Raw genomic sequence first — 19,244 nt, 5'->3', positions numbered from 1 at the left:
ACCACAAGGGGTGCCTAGCACTACACAGCTGATTTCAAATCATCAAAGCTTGATGAGTTAATTATTTGAATCAGCTGTGTTAGTGTAATAAGGGTCGTCTAAAGGAGACCAAAATGCGGCGTGTGAAGTGCTCATAATTACTTTTAATGAAAACACTTAGCAAAATAACAAAAACGACCAACAACAGTCCCGTCAGGTACAAACAACGAAAACAACCACCCACAAAACCCCATGAAAAACAGGCTGCCTAAGTATGGCTTCAAATCAGAGACAACGAAAAACACCTGCCTCTGAATGGAAACCATACCCAGCCACAACATAGAAAATACATCATAGAACGACAATCATCATAGAACGACAATACATAGACAAAAACACCCCCCTGTCACGCCCTGACCAATCTACTATGGAAAAATGACCTCATACTAAGGTCTGAACGTGACAGTTAGGGCAAAAACCAAAACGTGCACCCCTTCGGGTCCCCAGGACTGAGTTTGGAAACACTGCTCTGCTGTCTTGCTACAGTAGAAGCATCAGATAGCCTAGTGGTTAAGAGCGTTGGGCCAGTAAATGAAAGTTCGCTGGTTTGAATGCCCCTGAGCAAGGCAGTTAACCGCCAACAACAACTGCTCCCAGGGCGCCGATGATGTCGATTAAGGTACATTTACATTTAACATTTAAGTCATTTAGCAGACGCTCTTATCCAGAGCGACTTACAAATTAGACCCCCACACCGCTCTGATTCAGAGGGGATGGGTTAAATGCAGAAGACACATTTCGGTTGAATGCATTCAGTTGTGCAACTGAATAGGTATCCCCTTTCCCATAAGCTCCTCAGTCCAGAGAGTGATTTATTGCACACTGTCCTACACAACACAGTTCCCATGGGCTTTCCCCCCAGGCATTATCAGCTAAACGCTTGCACATAATGAGCCCTATGGGGATTACTGCTCAGCAGCTCTGTGCTCCTCTATTCCAGGAGGATGATGAAGCCGATATAAGTTAAGAGCTTTATAACTGTTGTCATCTGAAGAGTTTCCAGAGAGTTAGTCACAGAAATCCCTCCCCACTTTCATTGTGTGGGATAGAGAGTGCTTGGAGAGAGATAGAGATGAAGAGTAAACATGTTGATATTTCCTCCCCGTATAGAGACGTGATACGACTGAAGAGCTTAATTTCACTAGTGCACACACACACACACACACACACACACACACACATATACACCAAAAAACCCTGCTGGGTTCTGACCTTTCCCACCCAAAACCAGGAAGAAGCCTGGTGAGTTAGCCAGCTTCTGTGCCAATCAGAGGTGAGGCTGCCCTAGAGTTGACCTTTTGGTGTGTTTACTAGAGGATCATTCCACTCCCTACCAGTCGGACACAGCATGTGGCTTCACTGGAATTAGAAGTCAGGCGGGGAACCTCTGGTTAGTCCACAAAAACAACATTAGCATTTGTACTTTAGAGACATGCAATGTTTAACAGAGTTTTACAATAGTACTAATAACGGGCCAAAGCAAACAATACTGAATGAATTATCATCACCAGGGGCTGCTAGCGACCAGAGTGCCCCAAAGGCAGATGTGATGCTGATTAAGGCCACTACACACTTCACGCAAACAGAGCGACGGAGCGTCGTACACGTTACAACATTGTTACCAGAGTGAGAGCGAGATTAGCAGCTACGCTTCCTGGGGTCTAACAGTGTTAAAACAATTACATTACAGCCAAACACAACAACAGCCTACATCATCAATAACACAATACATCATACATTATTACTCTATTATACAACATTTATAATATAAATACACTATACCACAATACATCATATATTATTACTCTATTATACAACATTTACAATATAAATACACTATACCACAATACATCATATATTATTACTCTATTATACAACATTTACAATATAAATACACTATACCACAATACATCATACATTATTACTCTATTATACAACATTTACAATATAAATACACTATACCACAATACATCATATATTATTACTCTATTATACAACATTTATAATATAAATACACTATACCACAATACATCATATATTATTACTCTATTATACAACATTTACAATATAAATACACTATACCACAATATGACAACATTGCATTGTGTGTGTGTGCAGAGTGTGTGTGTGTGTGTAGAGTGTGTGTTTAGAGTGTGTGTGTGTGTAGAGTGTGTGTATGTGTCTCTTCACAGTCCACGTTGTGCTGTGAGTTGTTGTTTTATCTGTTTTTTTCAATCTGATTTTACGGCTTGCTTGAGTTACTTGATGTGGAAGAGAGTTCCATGTTGTCATGACTCTATGTAGTACTGTGCATTTCCCAGAGTCTGTTCTGGACTTTTTGACTGTGAAGAGACCCCTGGTGGCATGTCTTGTGGGGTATGTATGGGTGTCTGAGCTGTGTGTTAGCCATTTGAACAGACAGTTTGGTGCTTTCAACACACCTCTCACAAAGAAAAGTAGGGATGCAGTCAATCTCTCCTCTACTTTGAGCCAGGAGAGACTGACATACAGGTTATTGATATTGTCCCTCCGTCTACATTTAAGGGCCAGCCGTGCTGCTTTATTCTGGGCCAACTGTAATTTGCCAATATTCTTCCTTGCTTTATTTGACCATATAACTGGGCAGTAGTCCAGGTGGGACTCGTACTGCTCTTTGTCTCAGGCTCACAGTGCATGAGTGACTTATCCACTTACACATAGGACCAAGAGCTTTTATATACCGTCAGCATTAGCTATACATTTTTGTGCTTTTGTGGTAACTAATCCGATATGGCTGTGTAGTTTGTTGGCTGCATCCTCAACGGTGGAGAATGTTTTCATTGCAGGGAAGTGTGAAAACATCATTATTCCACTATTGTCGTCCAATGTGCCAACGATGGTATGTTAGTAATGATTTACCATCCCTCTTTTATCCCTTTCTCCCTCTCTCTCTCTCTCTCTCTCCCTCCCTCTCGCTCTTTCTTTCCCTCTCTCTCTCCCTCCCTCTCTCCCTCTCTCTCTCTCTCACTCCCTACACTTTCTAGGTCTGTGGTTTGATCTGGAGGTGTCCTACACTGGTTCCTTCATCATGACCCTGGAGACCAAGATGAACTTGGCCCGTCTGGGGAAGGAAGGAGAGGGGCTGGGGGAGCAGGGGAAAGAGGGGTGAGTATGGAGGAAGGAGAGGGGCTGGGGGAGCAGGGGAAAGAGGGGTGAGTATGGAGGAGGGAGAGGGGCTGGGGGAGCAGGGGAAAGAGGGGTGAGTATGGAGGAGGCAGAGGGGCTGGGGCAGCAGGGGAGAGAGGGGTGAGTATGGAGGAAGGAGAGGGGCTGGGGGAGCAGGGGAAAGAGGGGTGAGTATGGAGGAGGCAGAGGGGCTGGGGCAGCAGGGGAGAGAGGGGTGAGTATGGAGGAAGGAGAGGGGCTGGGGGAGCAGGGGAAAGAGGGGTGAGTATGGAGGAGGCAGAGGGGCTGGGGGAGCAGGGGAAAGAGGGGTGAGTATGGAGGAGGCAGAGGGGCTGGGGCAGCAGGGGAAAGAGGGGTGAGTATGGAGGAGGGAGAGGGGCTGGGGGAGCAGGGGAAAGAGGGGTGAGTATGGAGGAAGGAGAGGGGCTGGGGGAGCAGGGGAAAGAGGGGTGAGTATGGAGGAGGCAGAGGGGCTGGGGGAGCAGGGGAAAGAGGGGTGAGTATGGAGGAGGCAGAGGGGCTGGGGGAGCAGGGGAAAGAGGGGTGAGTATGGAGGAGGCAGAGGGGCTGGGGGAGCAGGGGAAAGAGGGGTGAGTATGGAGGAGGCAGAGGGGCTGGGGCAGCAGGGGAAAGAGGGGTGAGTATGGAGGAGGCAGAGGGGCTGGGGGAGCAGGGGAAAGAGGGGTGAGTATGGAGGAGGCAGAGGGGCTGGGGCAGCAGGGGAAAGAGGGGTGAGTATGGAGGAGGCAGAGGGGCTGGGGGAGCAGGGGAGAGAGGGGTGAGTATGGAGGAGGCAGAGGGGCTGGGGGAGCAGGGGAGAGTATGGAGGAGGGAGAGGGGCTGGGGAGCAGGAGAGAGAGGGGTGAGTATGGAGGGGGGAGAGGGGCTGGGGCAGCAGGGGAGAGAGGGGTGAGTATGGAGGAGGCAGAGGGGCTGGGGGAGCAGGGGAGAGGGGTGAGTATGGAGGAGGGAGAGGGGCTGGGGGAGCAAGAGAGAGAGGGGTGAGTATGGAGGGGGAAGAGGGGCTGGGGAGCAGGGGAGAGTATGGAGGGGGCAGAGGGGCTGGGGGAGCAGGGGAGAGAGGGGTGAGTATGGAGGAGGGAGAGGGGCTGGGGGAGTAGGAAGAGAAGGGTGAGTATGGAGGAGGTAGAGGGGCTGGGGGGGCAGGGGAGAGCATGGAGGAAGGAGAGGGGCTGGGGGAGAGGGGGGAGTATGGAGGAGGGAGAGGGGGGAGCAGGGAGTATGGTGGAGGCAGAGGGGCTGGGGCAGCAGGGGAGAGAGGGGTGAGTATGGAAGAGGGAGAGGGGCTGTGGGAGCAGGGGAGAGAGGGGTAAGGACATAGAGATAGGCAGTATTTAAAATGTTCTATTTACAAATGTGGTTAAAAAAGAGCACTCAGGGAGGTATTATAAATCTTAAAATCAAGTACTTACTTATATAGTACTTTAAGGTATGTGCACCTCTTTGATTATGTAGGCAATCACGTGAGGAATTGGTGGCATTCAGGATGTATGATACTGAACAGAGTGGCTTCGCAACACCTTTTCCAAATACTTATTGGCTCCATTCACTGCCTGACTTCATCTGGAACTGTCAAAGTGTTTTGTTTGACTTCCAACAAAAATGCTATTAGTCAATTAGTGGATGCTGGGAGGGGAAGTAACATTTTTAGCTGTAAATCTGGGATCAACAGCATGGCTTTGAGCATGTGCTAATGGCTGAATTGATAGGGTTTGTTCAGTGCTGTTCTATGCAAGTCCTGGGGAATCATAGGATTTGCAGGCTTTTGTTCCAGCCAACACTAACACACATGATTCAAGAACAGGTGTGTTAGTGCTGGGCTGGACCAAAAACCTGCACCACATGAGTTTGAATGAGAGGCATTGTTAACTATCACATTTGCATATTTTTTCTCTCTCCTTTCTTTCCTTTATTCCCTCTCTCTCTGGATTCTACCTCTGACCTCTGTGGATGTGTCTTATTGCTGGTGAGTTTGGGAAAGATTTCTTTCTGCCTGGTATACTGAAATCATCCCTCTTTTTTTCTCTTTTCATATTTCACCCTCTTTTGTCTCATGGAATCATCTTCCCTGCAAGCCAATCGATCCTTTAAATGCCTCGGCAAGGAAGTGGTCTGGTACCAGATCTGTTTGTGCTGTCTTGCCATCTTCTATGGCAGTGGTCACCAACCTTTTCTGAGTCAAGATCACTTTCTGAGTCAAAATGCAAGCCGATATCTACAGCTCAGATTTGTTTTAAACATGACTTAAACGTAAGCCCATTAAAAACATTTCGGTAACAATGAGGTTTGTGCAGTAGGCTATAGGCCCAATACATCATCACTGTATGTTGGCTATGCTTGAATTGCCCTGCCAATGTTGTTCTTCTCAGATCATGTAGAAATGATATTGAAAACATTTAGGTATATGATCACACTGGTAATAGCAATGCAAGCTTATCGGAGCACTCTGCTATCGGCTACTCCTTCAATGCAGCTGCAGTGCTAGTTTTAGCGTAAGTAGAAGTAGGGAGAACGCACATTTTATTGGTTAAAGTGTTGACGGTGCTGAATAACAACTTAAACATAAATTTACTCACAAAAACATCAGCTCTTTGCTGTATTCGTAAACTTTTTGAAATCTCACAGTATCAACTTTGCTGTGCATTCGAGGCTTCATTTTACCGTCTATGGCTCGAGGAAACTGTGCAGACACGGTGATCTGAGCTACCTGATTGGCCAGTGGTAGGCCTATAGATGCACTTGATTTGCTCTTTGGGCCTGCTGTGTAGTTGGAGTTCTACCTTCAGACACATGAAACTTTAAAACAATGGGAACACTGCCTTCCTGGTGCAACTAATGATGCTGAATCAAGTGCACCTACCACCAACAGTGAAAAGAAAAAGAAGGAACACAAGGCTTTATCATTGGTTTTTTTACAGAAATGTTTGGTGATCTACTAGGAATGCCTTGGAGATCGACCAGTCGATCGTGATCAACCGGTTGGTGACCACTGTCCTATGGCTTGCCAATGACAACAGGAATTAGCAAGACAGCACAAACAGAAGTGTGACCAGGCTATTTCCCAGCCGAGGCCTCTGAGGGATCAATCATTCTGGGAATGTTTAATAGGGGATTTGATGATAGTCTTTGAGCTGCTCAACAAATGCTCTTCTGAGTGTACTTGGTTTGACGAAAAGGGAAGAAAATCCCTCTGCAAACAGTGGGGATGGCCTTGTGAGCAGAAACACTACTTCACATGCTGTTCCACATGGGAGTCCTTTAGGCTTTAGTGTAGGGTAAATGTTAAATGTTAGTCCCTGTTCAGGACTGAAGGAGTGTCAATACCTCAGCTTTGAACAATGAAACGAGCTGCTGTGTCCAGACTGGATTTGCTGAGGGCTTCCTAGGCACAAATGCTGCCAACACCGCTACCTAATAACAACAATTGTTCATACTCATTTTCATCTCTTTTCCACTTCCATTTCTTAAAGCTAATACTCATCCCCTTTGTTCTCATGTTTTGGTGTGTGTTTTATGTGTGTGCAGGCCCAGACCTCGGGCCTACTGCCTGGCAGACAGTGATGAAGAGTCCTCCAGTGCTGGATCGTCTGACGAAGAGGATCCCCCAGAAATCCCCATGGACATGGTGGGGGCGGAGGGGTGAGAACATCCTTAGCATCAGCCCGTGTCTGTCTCTGTTTCCATTAGTGTTTTTATAGACTTCAGAGACTCTTTCTACCACTAATTGGTGAATTGCAGCTCATTTTAGCTGTTACAATATTAAAATGAAGGAGATACAGAGAACACAGTCAATTATGCAGGTTAATAATCGTGCATATATTAAGGTATTGTCCTAAGTACCACAAACAGATACAGGCAGGAGCTGCTTTCCGGCCCAGTGACAGAATGTACCCACTCACTGCCCTGCATCGTGGGTGGAGAGAGACTAATGAATATCTGATGATGCTGACTCACTCCCTCCTCTTCCTTTTCCGACACCTCTTTCACCTCCTTCACTTCCCCTTATCCTTCCTTCTCCTCCTCTCCGTCGTTCTCCATCTCCTCTTTGTCCGCTCTCCTTCTCTCCCTTTTTCTTCCTCCTCTTCTCACCCTCCTCCTCCCCCCTCACAGTTTCGTCGGAGGCCACCGGCCCAGTAAGATCATGAGGTTTGTGGACAAGATCGCCAAGTCTAAGTACTTCCAGAAGGCCACGGAGACAGAGTTTATCAAGAAGAAGATCGAGGAGGTGTCCAACACGCCCCTGCTGCTCACCGTGGAGGTGCTGCAGTGCCGCGGGATGCTGGCCGTCAACATACCACCCCCACCCACCGACAGGATATGGTACGTTCCGCCCATGCCCACCTCCCCTCACTGACAGGATAATGGTACGTCCCAATACCTTCATACAGTTACATACCACCTCCCCCCACCATTAGGATATGGAACGCCCCATCACCCTCATACAGTATACATAACACCTCCCCCCGCAGACAGAATTTGGTACATTCCACTCCAGGGGTAAGGTCTGAATATTGAATATCCAGTGTGAATATTCATGTTATTCAGCTATAGAGATACGGCTTGTTGACACTTAGCCCACATATCCTCTGCTGGTCATATGAATGAAGTAGATGAGTTAAAGCATTATAAAAAGGAAGACTAGACTAGTAGCTTACTAGTTCAATAGATGTAAGAGAAACCTTCCCCAGGATATTAGGATACAGTAAGCCAGTGGGTTTAACAGAGGAAACCTTCCCCCTCCAGGTATGGCTTCAGGAGTCCCCCCCACTTGGAGCTGAAAGCCCGGCCCAAGCTGGGTGAGAGGGAGGTCACGCTGGCCCACGTCACTGACTGGATCGAGAAGAAACTGGATCAGGAGTTTCAGGTATGCTGAGACCAGGGAGAGTAGAGCAATAACGGCTCTCTACTTGGATTATGTAATAACTGTAGTGTGTGATCTGAAATCCAGGAGCTTTGACTGAGTTTTTCCTCAACATGGGATCTGCCTGGGAACATCTCTGGGCTCTATAGTCTTTCCTGGTCAGAAAGATCTAAGTCCCCCTAACTCCAGACTCCACACAAACCCCAAATCCGATCACACAGAATAAGATTGACTGCAGTCTCCTGGGTTTTTGTGCGAAATCTGCCTTTTCTACAGCATCAGCTCACTGCTGTAACTGGTGTTGTGGCCTGTTTGTTGTTTTCACAGAAACATATACTTTATAACTACTATAAATTGCTATTTTGTGATGCATTCAAAAGTGATAAACTAAAAGATTAGTGTTCTTGTCAAACATGCACAGACAAAAGGCTTATCATAAATGTAATAAATATTCTTGGCACCCCTTTAGCTTGAAGTGTGTTCTGTTTTACTCCTAGTTACTCAAGTTCTCTTGTTTTTGTTCTCACAGAAAATATTTGTGATGCCAAACATGGACGACCTCTGGCTACCCATCATGCACTCTGCCATGGACACCCGTTCTAACGCCAACCTGGCTACTGTGACAACATCGACCGATGCCTTGAGGGACCCAGACCTCTCGGAGCCTGAACTCTTTGACATGTGAAGACATCAAGACTCCGTTTCTGGGGTGTTGCTAAGGATAAGTCACTGGCGATAGGACAGGGAGGCCCAGGCGACCTGACATCCTGGTAACCACTGGTGCCTGCGCCGCAGTTGGTGGGGCTTATTGTCCTCCCCTCAGGACAGTGGGCCAATCCTATAGCCACTTCAGACTGTGGATCCTCTACCAGGAAGTGAAGACAGAGAGACAACCTACTTACTTCTCACTTGGCTGGGACATACTGCATCATTTGTTTGAAGGAATATTAATCCGAGGATGGTGTCAATCAGACAGGTCATGGATTCACAGACCATTTGGAATGTAAGTGTGTGTGGGGTCAGACAAATTGCCATGCAGTGTAAACTGAAGAACCACACTACCTGTGATGTACAGCAGCTACACCAAACGTCATAGACGAACATGAAAAGTGTGTGTACTAATTGGAGTCCATGATATGCCCTGCATTTCTTTTTCCATTGTTTCAGACCCGAAACCCTTTAAAAAAGGATGGGTGTAGATGGTCATAGAGAGAAGGCTGTGTGTGATTTGTCACATGCGTCATCATCTTATGCACATATGGGCATTGTGAGACAATGTCTATCCCTCTCTCCGCCCCCTCCCCATCCATCGCGTGGCATTCCTTATGCAAACAGGTCAACGCCACTGTGCATTGATCAACAATACCATCCTACCCCCAAAACAACTCAAACTGCAGAAGGCAGGCTCATGTGGTAGTTACTGAATAGCCTGGGATGAATACCCTTGCTTGAGACCTGAAAATGTGTTGGATCCTCAAGATAATGTCTAGGCTTTAGCTCAGCGTGCTCACACTCTTGTGACATGGGTATGAAACCCGGGTAAGTCACAGATGAAGGCTAAATATAGTAGTTACTGACTGTATAGCTTGGGAGCTTTCATCAAACGCATAGGGCCTTCAGTGTCTTCTGTCCATTACCTCAGCCATTCTGAAGTCACGAGGTGTACAAATACCAACCATAAATCTATGTATAGTCACAATAGCTATGATGTCAAAAGAGGTGTGTAGACTGTAGACAGAAGGCCTAATGAATGTACCTTTAACATGTAAAGCAGGCAGTTCCCTAACTGGGTCAAATATAAAGGACCCTAACTGCTAACTTAGGGCTCCATTCAATCAGAGCCGCTTTAGGAGACATCTGCATAACGGTTGTTTTGCAGGTGTCGGAGGTGTTACTGCGTTAGAGCAGTCAAATACACAAGTGGCTTCTGGAATTATACCTAAAGCAGACATTGCCATTGGCTGTTTGGAGTCGCATTAAGAGAAATCCCATGCAGCTGTAACCGATGTGAAATGGCTAGTTAGTTAGCGGTGGTGCGCGCTAATAGCGTTTCAATCGGTGACGTCCATCGCTCTGAAGTGGTTGTTCCCCTTGCGTTGCAAGGGCCGCGGCTTTTGTGGCGCGATGGGTAACGATGCTTCGTGGGTGTCAGTTGTTGATGTGTGCAAAGGTCACTGGTTCGAGCCCACGTTGGGGCGAAGAGAGGGACGGAACCTACACTGTTACACAGCCTCGTTTACAAGTTCAAACATTGGAATGTGAGGCGTTTTCTACACCTTAATTAGGCTGATAGAAATCCTATTTTTTTTGTTGAATGATTTTAAATTTGAGCGTTATTATTTATATATAGACTATACTTTCTCATTCTGAACTTCTAATGTGTGGGACGGTGTGGCAATGATCACAAGAGCAGCTGCTCACTGATTTGTTTCAACGCAGTTACACCTCCAAAACATTTGCTTTGCGGGTGTCGTCTATCGCCAGTAAAGGCTTGATCTGATTGAATCTAGGCACTACTCTGGTAGTGGTAGGAGATATTTCCTGAGTTCATTTTCTATCAACTGTTTTAAAATGCAGAGATCAAATGCATTTGTCTCTAGCTGTCTTATAGGCCAAGAAGCACTTTCACTCACACCCACCTTTTTAAAACGGTTTCTCTCAACCTTTTTTGTACCAGCAACTGGCAAATATGGTGTCTTATTCAGGGGGTGAACTTGTACAGCAAGTCTCACGAAACAGGATAGGCTCCTTCCCTGTGGTCCATTCTAGGTCGGACAAGACATGCTTAGCTACTGGCAAAGCTATGCGTTTCCTCTTTGGAGCACCACTGCGCTACATTACTGAATTGTCAGACATCCATATCGGAGGGACTTCAACATCACAGGCCCAGAGGTTGAGTATCACTATCTTAGGACACAGCTTTCACACACTCAGATTCTGAACATGTTTCGATGCCTGTAGCTGGCGATTCAAACAGCCATAAGTAATACGTCAGCCATACCGCTCAGCCAATGGAAACATGAGCCATTCAGTAAATACGACTGCTTTTATCAATTTCCTGTCTTGAAATAACCAACTTCATGCCATGTACATATGAAAAAATATTAAACACGTGGCTATGACTGGGGTAGATGGTTTTTAACCTTTCAGAATCATGACATTTGCCAAGATTAACTTTTACAGGTGACATTTGGGTTTTGTTTGCCGGAAAGCAATGTGTACGAGGCAGAAGTGCCGTTTGAATAACCATTAATTCTAGTTGGTTAAATGTTTTACGATAAATTGTGTGCATGTGAGGCCACGTCATAGATTATTTCCTCATACGCTCGTTGCAGTGATGGGGGGAGAAAAAAATAATCTGGAATTTCAGTTGCGTTGAGCAATGTCATAACAGTTCTGATCAATAAAACATTGCTTTCATGTAGCTGATCATCCTAGGCTAAGATAAGACAATTCAAACTAATGTGTAGTAGTTTGGGCCATAAGGACTTTGTACTTTTGAGTTATAGGAACATTTGCCCATGTGGGCAGATCACACAACAGGTTAGTGTCACTGAATAGTACACAGAACATTTTTTTTTTTTTAAATTAAATCTGCCTATTAACAATATATACTGGTTTATTCCTTGTAGCTCTAAAATGAGGGAAGGGATGCCTTAGGAAGCATATTCAGATTGAAGATCAGAATACACACATGACAAATAGTGATTAGATGTGAGTTGCATTTAAAAGAGAAACTTGGGATGAAATGCCAAGTAACCCCAGTTATAACAAGCCTTTGATTTGCTCTTGCAGCTGTAGCTTGGCCTACGGAGCCATGGAGAGGGCTCCGCTGGTTCAAAGACAGTGCATACAGTTACAATATACATGAACACCAAACATTCCACTACAAATGACACTACAGGACAATTTAATAATGTTCAATAAATTGAGTTGTAGTAGTTGAAGTCTCTCCATGGTATTCATTTTTCACTACATTGGACACAGGACTTGTTCCATGACTGCATCTAGATACACGGGGGAAAAAAGGCACAAATAAGCCTACTATTTCAAATGCAGACAGTCAGTTTGATCTGAGAATGGGTTGTCAGAATACAAAAGGTAACTTCACCATCAATCAGAAGTCTAACGCGTAAAACATCATTCATAACCCCCCCAATTTCACTACAGATGTCAAGATCACAGTATTCACCTTCACATCTTTGAGGGAAACCTGAATGATGCAGGGTTCCTTCGTGGAAAGGAGCCACGCTGTTAATCGCTGTTAATGGCTTACACTTCACCTGCTCCAAGACTTAAGCCACATTAACTCGACGATTCCCTGAAGTGGCAAAGAAAAATATATAACTTCACCAAGACAGGAGACAACCACATTAATGTCCATGCCTGGGTTATGAGTCAGAACAACAAGTCAACTTCACTGTCAATCAGAAGTCTAACGCGTTAAAACATCATTCATACAACCATGGATATTTTCCTAGATTATTGGATTGCCATTGCATGCAACTACCTCAAGAGAACACAAGGGGTTCCATGGTCCCAACGTGGACTCAAGAGGACCATGCTGCTGACCACGTGCGCAGTCTCCGCACATGATTGTGGTGCTCGTAATGGCCTCCGACTTTCCTGAGGAATAGAATCAAAACATTAACGGAATTATTTAGCATCAAGGATGTTTAAAGTAAATCCAGGTGTCGATAAATGAACCTTACCTTGAACGAGTCGTAAGTAGCTAGGTAGCCATTAGCTACTGGGCCTTTTACTAACCTCATTGCCAAATTACATAATAGGAATTAGTTGACATTCACTCACTACAGTTTTCAATGCATAGTATTTTAGCGTCTATCAAACAATACGGGTAAACAAAATTCGAGTTTAGTCTGCACAGTTTGCGCCATGCGTCTGTAATCAGCCATACGCTCCATGTTCCTCTTGCCTGATGTAATGTGACCGGAAGACCCCCGACGAATTTATACTTGCTTGCAAAGCATATCCGGTAGCTAGCTGTGTACTTATTGGTTGAGAGACATCCTAGATTTTCCCCCTCCTCCACTGTTTCGGACATCGCAATCTAAATCCAACCTCCACATATTAATTTCAGGAAGATGTACAGAGCCAGAGACACTTGATTACTGAAGCTTGGAAGAGTAGCAACGCAACAGACAAACTGAAATGTTTTGATACTGTAACTCTTTGGGAATGCCTCTTTAAAACTTGGTTGTATCGCCGCATTGTATTCTATGTAACTCGTACTACTCCGTCTGGACTGTATAATGGACTGGACGGTTAGCAGTCGGGCCCTATTGTGGTGCATTTTCACGTTACTGTGTAGTATTGACCCACTTCAAATGGTAAGTAGCTAACCTAACTTACGATACTGAACCTTAGTGGGAGGAATTGACATTGGCTAGCTAGTTAGCTAATGTGTTTAGGGGTTAACTAACAAGAAAAGACGGGCATGGCACTACCTAGCTAATATTTACCACTAGTTAACTAGCTGATATTTTTGGCTAAATGGTTATTAGCTAGCTAGCTCGTATCCTTAGCTGGTTGGCTATCTTTTTTTATTTTACCTTTATTTAACTAGGCAAGTCAGTTAAGAACAACAACCAGTTATATATTGTATGCCTAGCTAACTAGTGTCGACTCCAACTAAGCTACGGTCAATATTGTATGTTGTAAAATTGCTTGAAGTAGCTACTGTAGTATTAGCTAGTCTCCTGTTTTTGTAGTAGGGGTAATGTTACAGATAATGTATTGTACAGAATTTATTCAACCAACCTAGCCATTAAGTCACACTAGTTGGCTAATCGAATCATGCCATAAGATGAAGCCAAGGCATTAGCCAGGCTAGGGACCCTAGCTAAATTGATATGATTAGACTTTAGACCCCCATGTAAAGAATCTGTCAGTAAAGACCAATCAGGTGAAGTTCCACCACCTCACTGGTTGCTTGAGCAAGACCATTGCTCTGTTAAATGTTTCTTTCTAAATTGGGAAAAAACTTTAAATAAAAATATTGTGATAGTTACATTTTGAAGCACTATCCAACATGCAGCTTTATGAATAGCAGTGCAGGGATGTTTGTTTAACACACTCCGTGCCCTAGTAATTCAGCATGCTTGTTCTGGTTGTGCTCACACTCTTGCAGTCAGACGTGTAGGTGGAGCTGGGCGATATGGACAAAAATCCATATAATGATAAATTGACTTGTCATGATAACAATAAATTGGATGATAAGTTTAACATTAATGTGCACCACAGTTTTTTATTTATTACCCTTAAAACTACTACTTGTAGTATGTTGTAGCTTTCAATTGTCCCATCAACAATCACCCATATTAGCAAACTTATTTAATTTAAAACTTCATATTTCTCTAGTAGGCCCCTATAGGTTATTTATCATAATGAATGAGATCAGCAGAATGTCCATGATAAGTGGTCGGTTTATTGTCCCAGCTATACTTGTAGGCCGTGCTACCATGTGCGTATAGACAGAGTTCAGTCTGTGTATACTCTTTTTGACTGTGTGTGTGTGCGTGTCCTATCTTATCACAAGGCCAATGGCTGTGCAGGCACTTTTCTGGCTGTATTAGGGTCTACATGCAGCTGCGGCAGAGACTGTGCCACTGAATGTTGACGAATGGAAGGGAGCTCAAATGGCCATGCACAGAGAAATCACAACACAAACATGCTTGATGTTTTAAGTCTCTGCACACACTAATATCTGGCCATCCGACCTGCCTACGTGTGCATTGCATGTGGGCAAAACAAGTAGACAATTAAAATTCAACCACAGTGAAATTTAATGCAAGGTGGTGTTGAGGGCAAGATGCTCAAGATGGGACACGCAGGTTCAACACAAAATATACATAACCTGGTCATGCATGGCCATTTGTACACCATGTCAGTTTAATTTCTTCACCTTCTCAAAAAACATTTCCTCTTAGATTTTGATCTGTGGTCACCAGAAGTGAAATGATAATGAGCGTCATCAGTTCCTGTCTTAATTCATGCCTGCACACAAACTGTGAGCGCTACAGCAAATCTACAAATGGAAGGAAACATTCCGACTGTTTTGGAAATGTTCCATTGAAGGTGAATTAATGGAGGCAAGGTTGATAAAGCACTTGATAGAGTCAAGCATTAATTACCTTGTACAAATTGTAAAAGTTGCTATCAATAACACCTCTTCAAGGCAATGGTCTGTTCTGATATAGTAGGTCAGTTAACAGGGATCCTGCGGATTTGGGTTGGAAGGTCATTTCTACATTCAGTTCCACTAAGTATTTCTGAAGCAGCTTGTACCGTGTCCGGTTTCTGTTCTCCATGTCCCTTCTGGAGGGTGCATCTAGTGTCAATGTTTTTCACTCTCTTTTTGATTAGGCCTGTGAATTCTGTAGGCTAGTGCCTCACTTAGTGATTCCAGTAGTAGTGGTGGAGAACTAGCATACATCTGGTCCCTACTTTGTATCACATTTGAACACATTTAAGTCTAGATGCAATGTTAAAAAAAATAACACTTTCTCACCTGTCTCTACCAGTGAGACCTTTAGCTCTAAGCATCAGTAGCATTACATTACACTGAAAAAGTACTTGTTTTCCTCTCTTTTGTGTTCCCTCTTCCCTGGAAGGCTTTGATTCCTATTGACTAACGGTGGGAAACCTGCCAATCACATGTTCCTGATACCACTGCACGAGAACTCTTAGGCATGTTCATTCTGTCTCTCTAATGGAACATGGCCTCTGCAGAGGGAGAGAGGCAGAGTGAAAGCTCGGAACCTGCCAAGAATTGTTTCGCCAAGTTCGAGTACATTATGTAACCCTAGCAGTGTTACGCAATGTCTGACTTCTTTCCCTGGTAAAAAGCATTAGGACATGTAAACCAAACGGGGCCTGCTCCAATGACCCCTTCTCTCTACTCCCGCTCCCAGATATAGACCCGTATAGAACTGAACTCCCCTATACTATCAATCATACCGTATAGCCTAACAACCGCGGACAGATGTTCCAAGGATGTACTTTTAGGCCTGACGGTGTTAAACGTTGTTTCGAACAGAGTGCTGCTTCTCACAAACTCCAACCGTCCGACATATGTTCCAGAGATGTTGATTTTGAAACTGAGAGCAGGCTGGATGTTTGTGTGGATGAATAATAACAAATCGACATTGATGGTTATTGTTTTACTGTTCCTGGTACAGTTCTTATGAGGTGATAAGCCAGTGGGAACAACCACAGCTGTCCACTATTGACACAAGCTCTCTCTGGTGTGTAGACTGTAAGATTACAGCAGGGTTAACTGAACAAACAAACCCAGGAACACACACGTTTCCTTTTTTTACCAAATCCATTTTAAGATAAACTGCTAAATAAATTAGCTGTAGCTAGCAAACAGCACCTAAGTGAAGTGGTTCGGTTATTATTGCTTTGATTTCATCAGATAGGCCTAGCTTTATACAGTAACCTTGGTTTTCTTTCATTACTCCAGCAGGCCGAGTGTGTTTGGTCTGGTCCATTTCGGAGACTAGACGGCTGGGAGGAAGACGACATAACAAGGCTGTCTGATTCATAAAGGCCAGGGGTGATTCACTGAAGTGTACTCTGTTTGTTCTGGATGCCATGTGCTCCTCAGGCCCTGGCTCGCTGGTTGTGGTGGGGGGGCCACATTGGTGTCTGGCCTAACAGCACTTAGGCCTAGTTCTCCCTTGTAAGTGTGAGTGCTGGGTAGGGCCTCGAGTAATTATAGATCAGTGATCTGCCTTTAACAGAAACAGCACGGGCTAGTTATACTATCCTGAGGGCCCTTTGGAGGGGATGTTTCATCCCATTGAATTAACACATTCAATTCTATGTTCTACTGTCCTAATTTTGTTTCGGCTGGAGGAGTGGGGGTGGGGTTAGTGGAGTAGGTTGGTACACAGAAGTCAGGCACGGTATTAAAATCCCTCTGGCCCTAGCTGCCTCCTTTAGCTGGGTCATGGCTATAAGAGATGTATAGCTTTTGTGAAATGAATGTCAAAATGTTTTAAATTTTTTTGGTGTATTTTAGCTATCCCTAACCCTTCCTAACCTTAACCTGCTACGTTAATTATCCTAACCTGCTGCATAAGTTCTCCTAACCTGCTAGGGAAAGGTAAAATCTTACAAAAACTGTATCCCATCTAGTCAAAACCCTTGAGCAGCCAGAGCACTCTACAGTACAGACACCCCCACCCGGCCTCTTCCTGTGCCAAAATCAAAATGAAGACTACGGATCGCATATCAGTGTGATGTTTTTTTTTTTAAATGATCCCTTGCACTCACTGACCACAGAGACTTCCAAGGAGAGAAACACCCCCTTGGCTTGACCGGGCCTCTGTCAGAGCTTAGTGTGGTCAGTGATTCAGGCGCGGCATACACCCACTTACGCCTGCATATATTTCTCTTTCTTTGGTTTTTCATTCCCTCTCTCCAAAATTGCTGTCCATGTTGTGCTACTGAACCCAGTCAAGGTCTGCCCATGTGGGCTTGTGTCCCTCTCCCAGAGAGAGCGATATGAGAAGGACTGGAGAGAAACACATTCACATGTCCATCTCAGCCCTCTTCGTCTGTGCGGTGACTGTGAAACGCATTTCTCCCTGAGTTTCACAGTAAAGCAAGCTGACCATGCTTGCTTTATCAGCCCAATATTTTTTTAAGTAACCTTTTATTTAACTAGGCAAGTCAGATAAGAACAAATAATTATTTACAATGACTGCCTACCCCGGACGACACTGGGCAAATTGTGCGCCGCCCTATGGGACTCCCTAACACGGCCAGTTGTGATACAGCCTAGAATCGAACCAGGGTCTGTAATGACACCTGTTGCACTGAGATGCAGTGCCTTAGACCGCCGCTCCACTCGGGAGCCAAAATTGTGATATTGGTGATTCTGCAGACAGCAGCGTGGCTCTTTTGCAGAAGTTCTTGAATCTTGGCACACGTGTTCCTCCTCACAGCCTTTGTGCACTAGCTGCACTCTTCAGTCTCCCAGTCCTGACCCCCAGACCCTTACCTAGCCTTCCTCCCCACTCTTCAGTCTCCCAGTCCTGACCCCCAGACCCTTACCTAGCCTTCCTCCCCACTCTTCAGTCTCCCAGTCCTGACCCCCAGACCCTTACCTAGCCTTCCTCCCCACTCTTCAGTCTCCCAGTCCTGACCCCCAGACCCTTACCTAGCCTTCCTCCCCACTCTTCAGTCTCCCAGTCCTGACCCCCAGACCCTTACCTAGCCTTCCTCCCCACTCTTCAGTCTCCCAGTCCTGACCCCCAGACCCTTACCTAGCCTTCCTCCCCACTCTTCAGTCTCCCAGTCCTGACCCCCAGACCCTTACCTAGCCTTCCTCCCCACTCTTCAGTCTCCCAGTCCTGACCCCCAGACCCTTACCTAGCCTTCCTCCCCACTCTTCAGTCTCCCAGTCCTGACCCCCAGACCCTTACCTAGCCTTCCTCCCCACTCTTCAGTCTCCCAGTCCTGACCCCCAGACCCTTACCTAGCCTTCCTCCCCACTCTTCAGTCTCCCAGTCCTGACCCCCAGACCCTTACCTAGCCTTCCTCCCCACTCTTCAGTCTCCCAGTCCTGACCCCCAGACCCTTACCTAGCCTTCCTCCCCACTCTTATCACAGACTCCCTTTTGAAAACAACTGTCTTAAATTAAAGGCTCTGCATGATCAATCTGACGTCTGAAGTGGCCATACAGCATTTACTGCAAAGCAGCCTCCAGTCTTCAGAGCTTTCATGCTTATTGTGCTTAGCGGAGCAGAGCTATTGTGAAGAAAGTTGTCAAGGGAGTGAGTTTGTTTTATATAGGACGTACCGCCCCAACCTACTGTCAACCAATCATGTCAATGCGGAGCTATACAGAGCCCTCTGCATTGTTAAAATAAATAACAAATGAGGCACACGGCGATGAGGTACAGAGCTTGATTTGGCCTCTGCGTGCCTCGAGAGGCTCCGCAATGCAGTCACACCCTCCATACAAAGCCTCCGACCACATTTTTCGGATCAAGCATAACTTGGCCTTTTCGGCTAAAGGCGTCTGCATGCTTCCCACCCGAAACAGTTTGGAACAGTTCATCAGCTGTGCACATGGGGGGGAAAAAGAGGCAAGCAGAAGTCTATGCCCCTTCCTCTGTGATT

General features: G+C 45.4%; 2 protein-coding genes, 1 long non-coding RNA gene and 1 other non-coding gene across 5 annotated transcripts in view; 2 read left to right on the top strand and 2 right to left on the bottom strand.

The window, feature by feature from the left end:
* The window catches only part of tex2 (testis expressed 2), a 44,418-nt gene extending 32,751 nt beyond the window's left edge, over window positions 1-11,667 (top strand). The window contains exons 9-13 of one of the 2 annotated variants that reach the window (XM_045720000.2): window positions 3,063-3,183; window positions 6,757-6,864; window positions 7,336-7,545; window positions 7,969-8,089; window positions 8,616-11,667. In XM_045720000.2, coding sequence (XP_045575956.2) covers window positions 3,063-3,183; window positions 6,757-6,864; window positions 7,336-7,545; window positions 7,969-8,089; window positions 8,616-8,771 — 716 coding nt within the window. In that variant the 3' untranslated portion in view covers window positions 8,772-11,667. Of the gene's footprint in view, window positions 1-3,062; window positions 3,184-6,750; window positions 6,865-7,335; window positions 7,546-7,968; window positions 8,090-8,615 lie in introns of both variants that reach the window. The other variant, XM_045719999.2, reaches the window with a different exon arrangement.
* A 20-nt stretch (window positions 11,668-11,687) lies between these two features.
* Window positions 11,688-13,044, bottom strand: LOC106606515 (uncharacterized). Its single transcript, XR_001329073.3, has 4 exons — window positions 12,799-13,044; window positions 12,597-12,712; window positions 12,279-12,407; window positions 11,688-12,093 (listed from the first exon to the last, which is right to left on the bottom strand). It is a non-coding gene; the product is annotated as an uncharacterized LOC106606515 (long non-coding RNA).
* On the bottom strand, window positions 11,797-11,938 carry LOC123743616 (small nucleolar RNA SNORA50). Its single transcript, XR_006770472.1, has one exon. It is a non-coding gene; the product is annotated as a small nucleolar RNA SNORA50 (small nucleolar RNA).
* Window positions 13,045-13,127: 83 nt separating the features above from the next.
* Window positions 13,128-19,244, top strand: part of LOC106606681 (serine/threonine-protein kinase/endoribonuclease IRE1) — a 36,711-nt gene continuing 30,594 nt past the window's right edge. The window contains exon 1 of the mRNA XM_082976399.1: window positions 13,128-13,437. Coding sequence (XP_082832525.1) covers window positions 13,360-13,437 — 78 coding nt within the window. The 5' untranslated portion in view covers window positions 13,128-13,359. The remainder of the gene's footprint in view (window positions 13,438-19,244) is intronic.

Source organism: Salmo salar, chromosome 06 (genome assembly GCF_965601325.2).
Source record: "Salmo salar chromosome 06, fSalSal1, whole genome shotgun sequence".
NCBI lineage: Eukaryota > Metazoa > Chordata > Actinopteri > Salmoniformes > Salmonidae > Salmo > Salmo salar.
The sequence above is the reverse complement of the archived record's forward strand: the minus strand, read 5'-3'. Positions and strand labels throughout refer to the sequence as shown.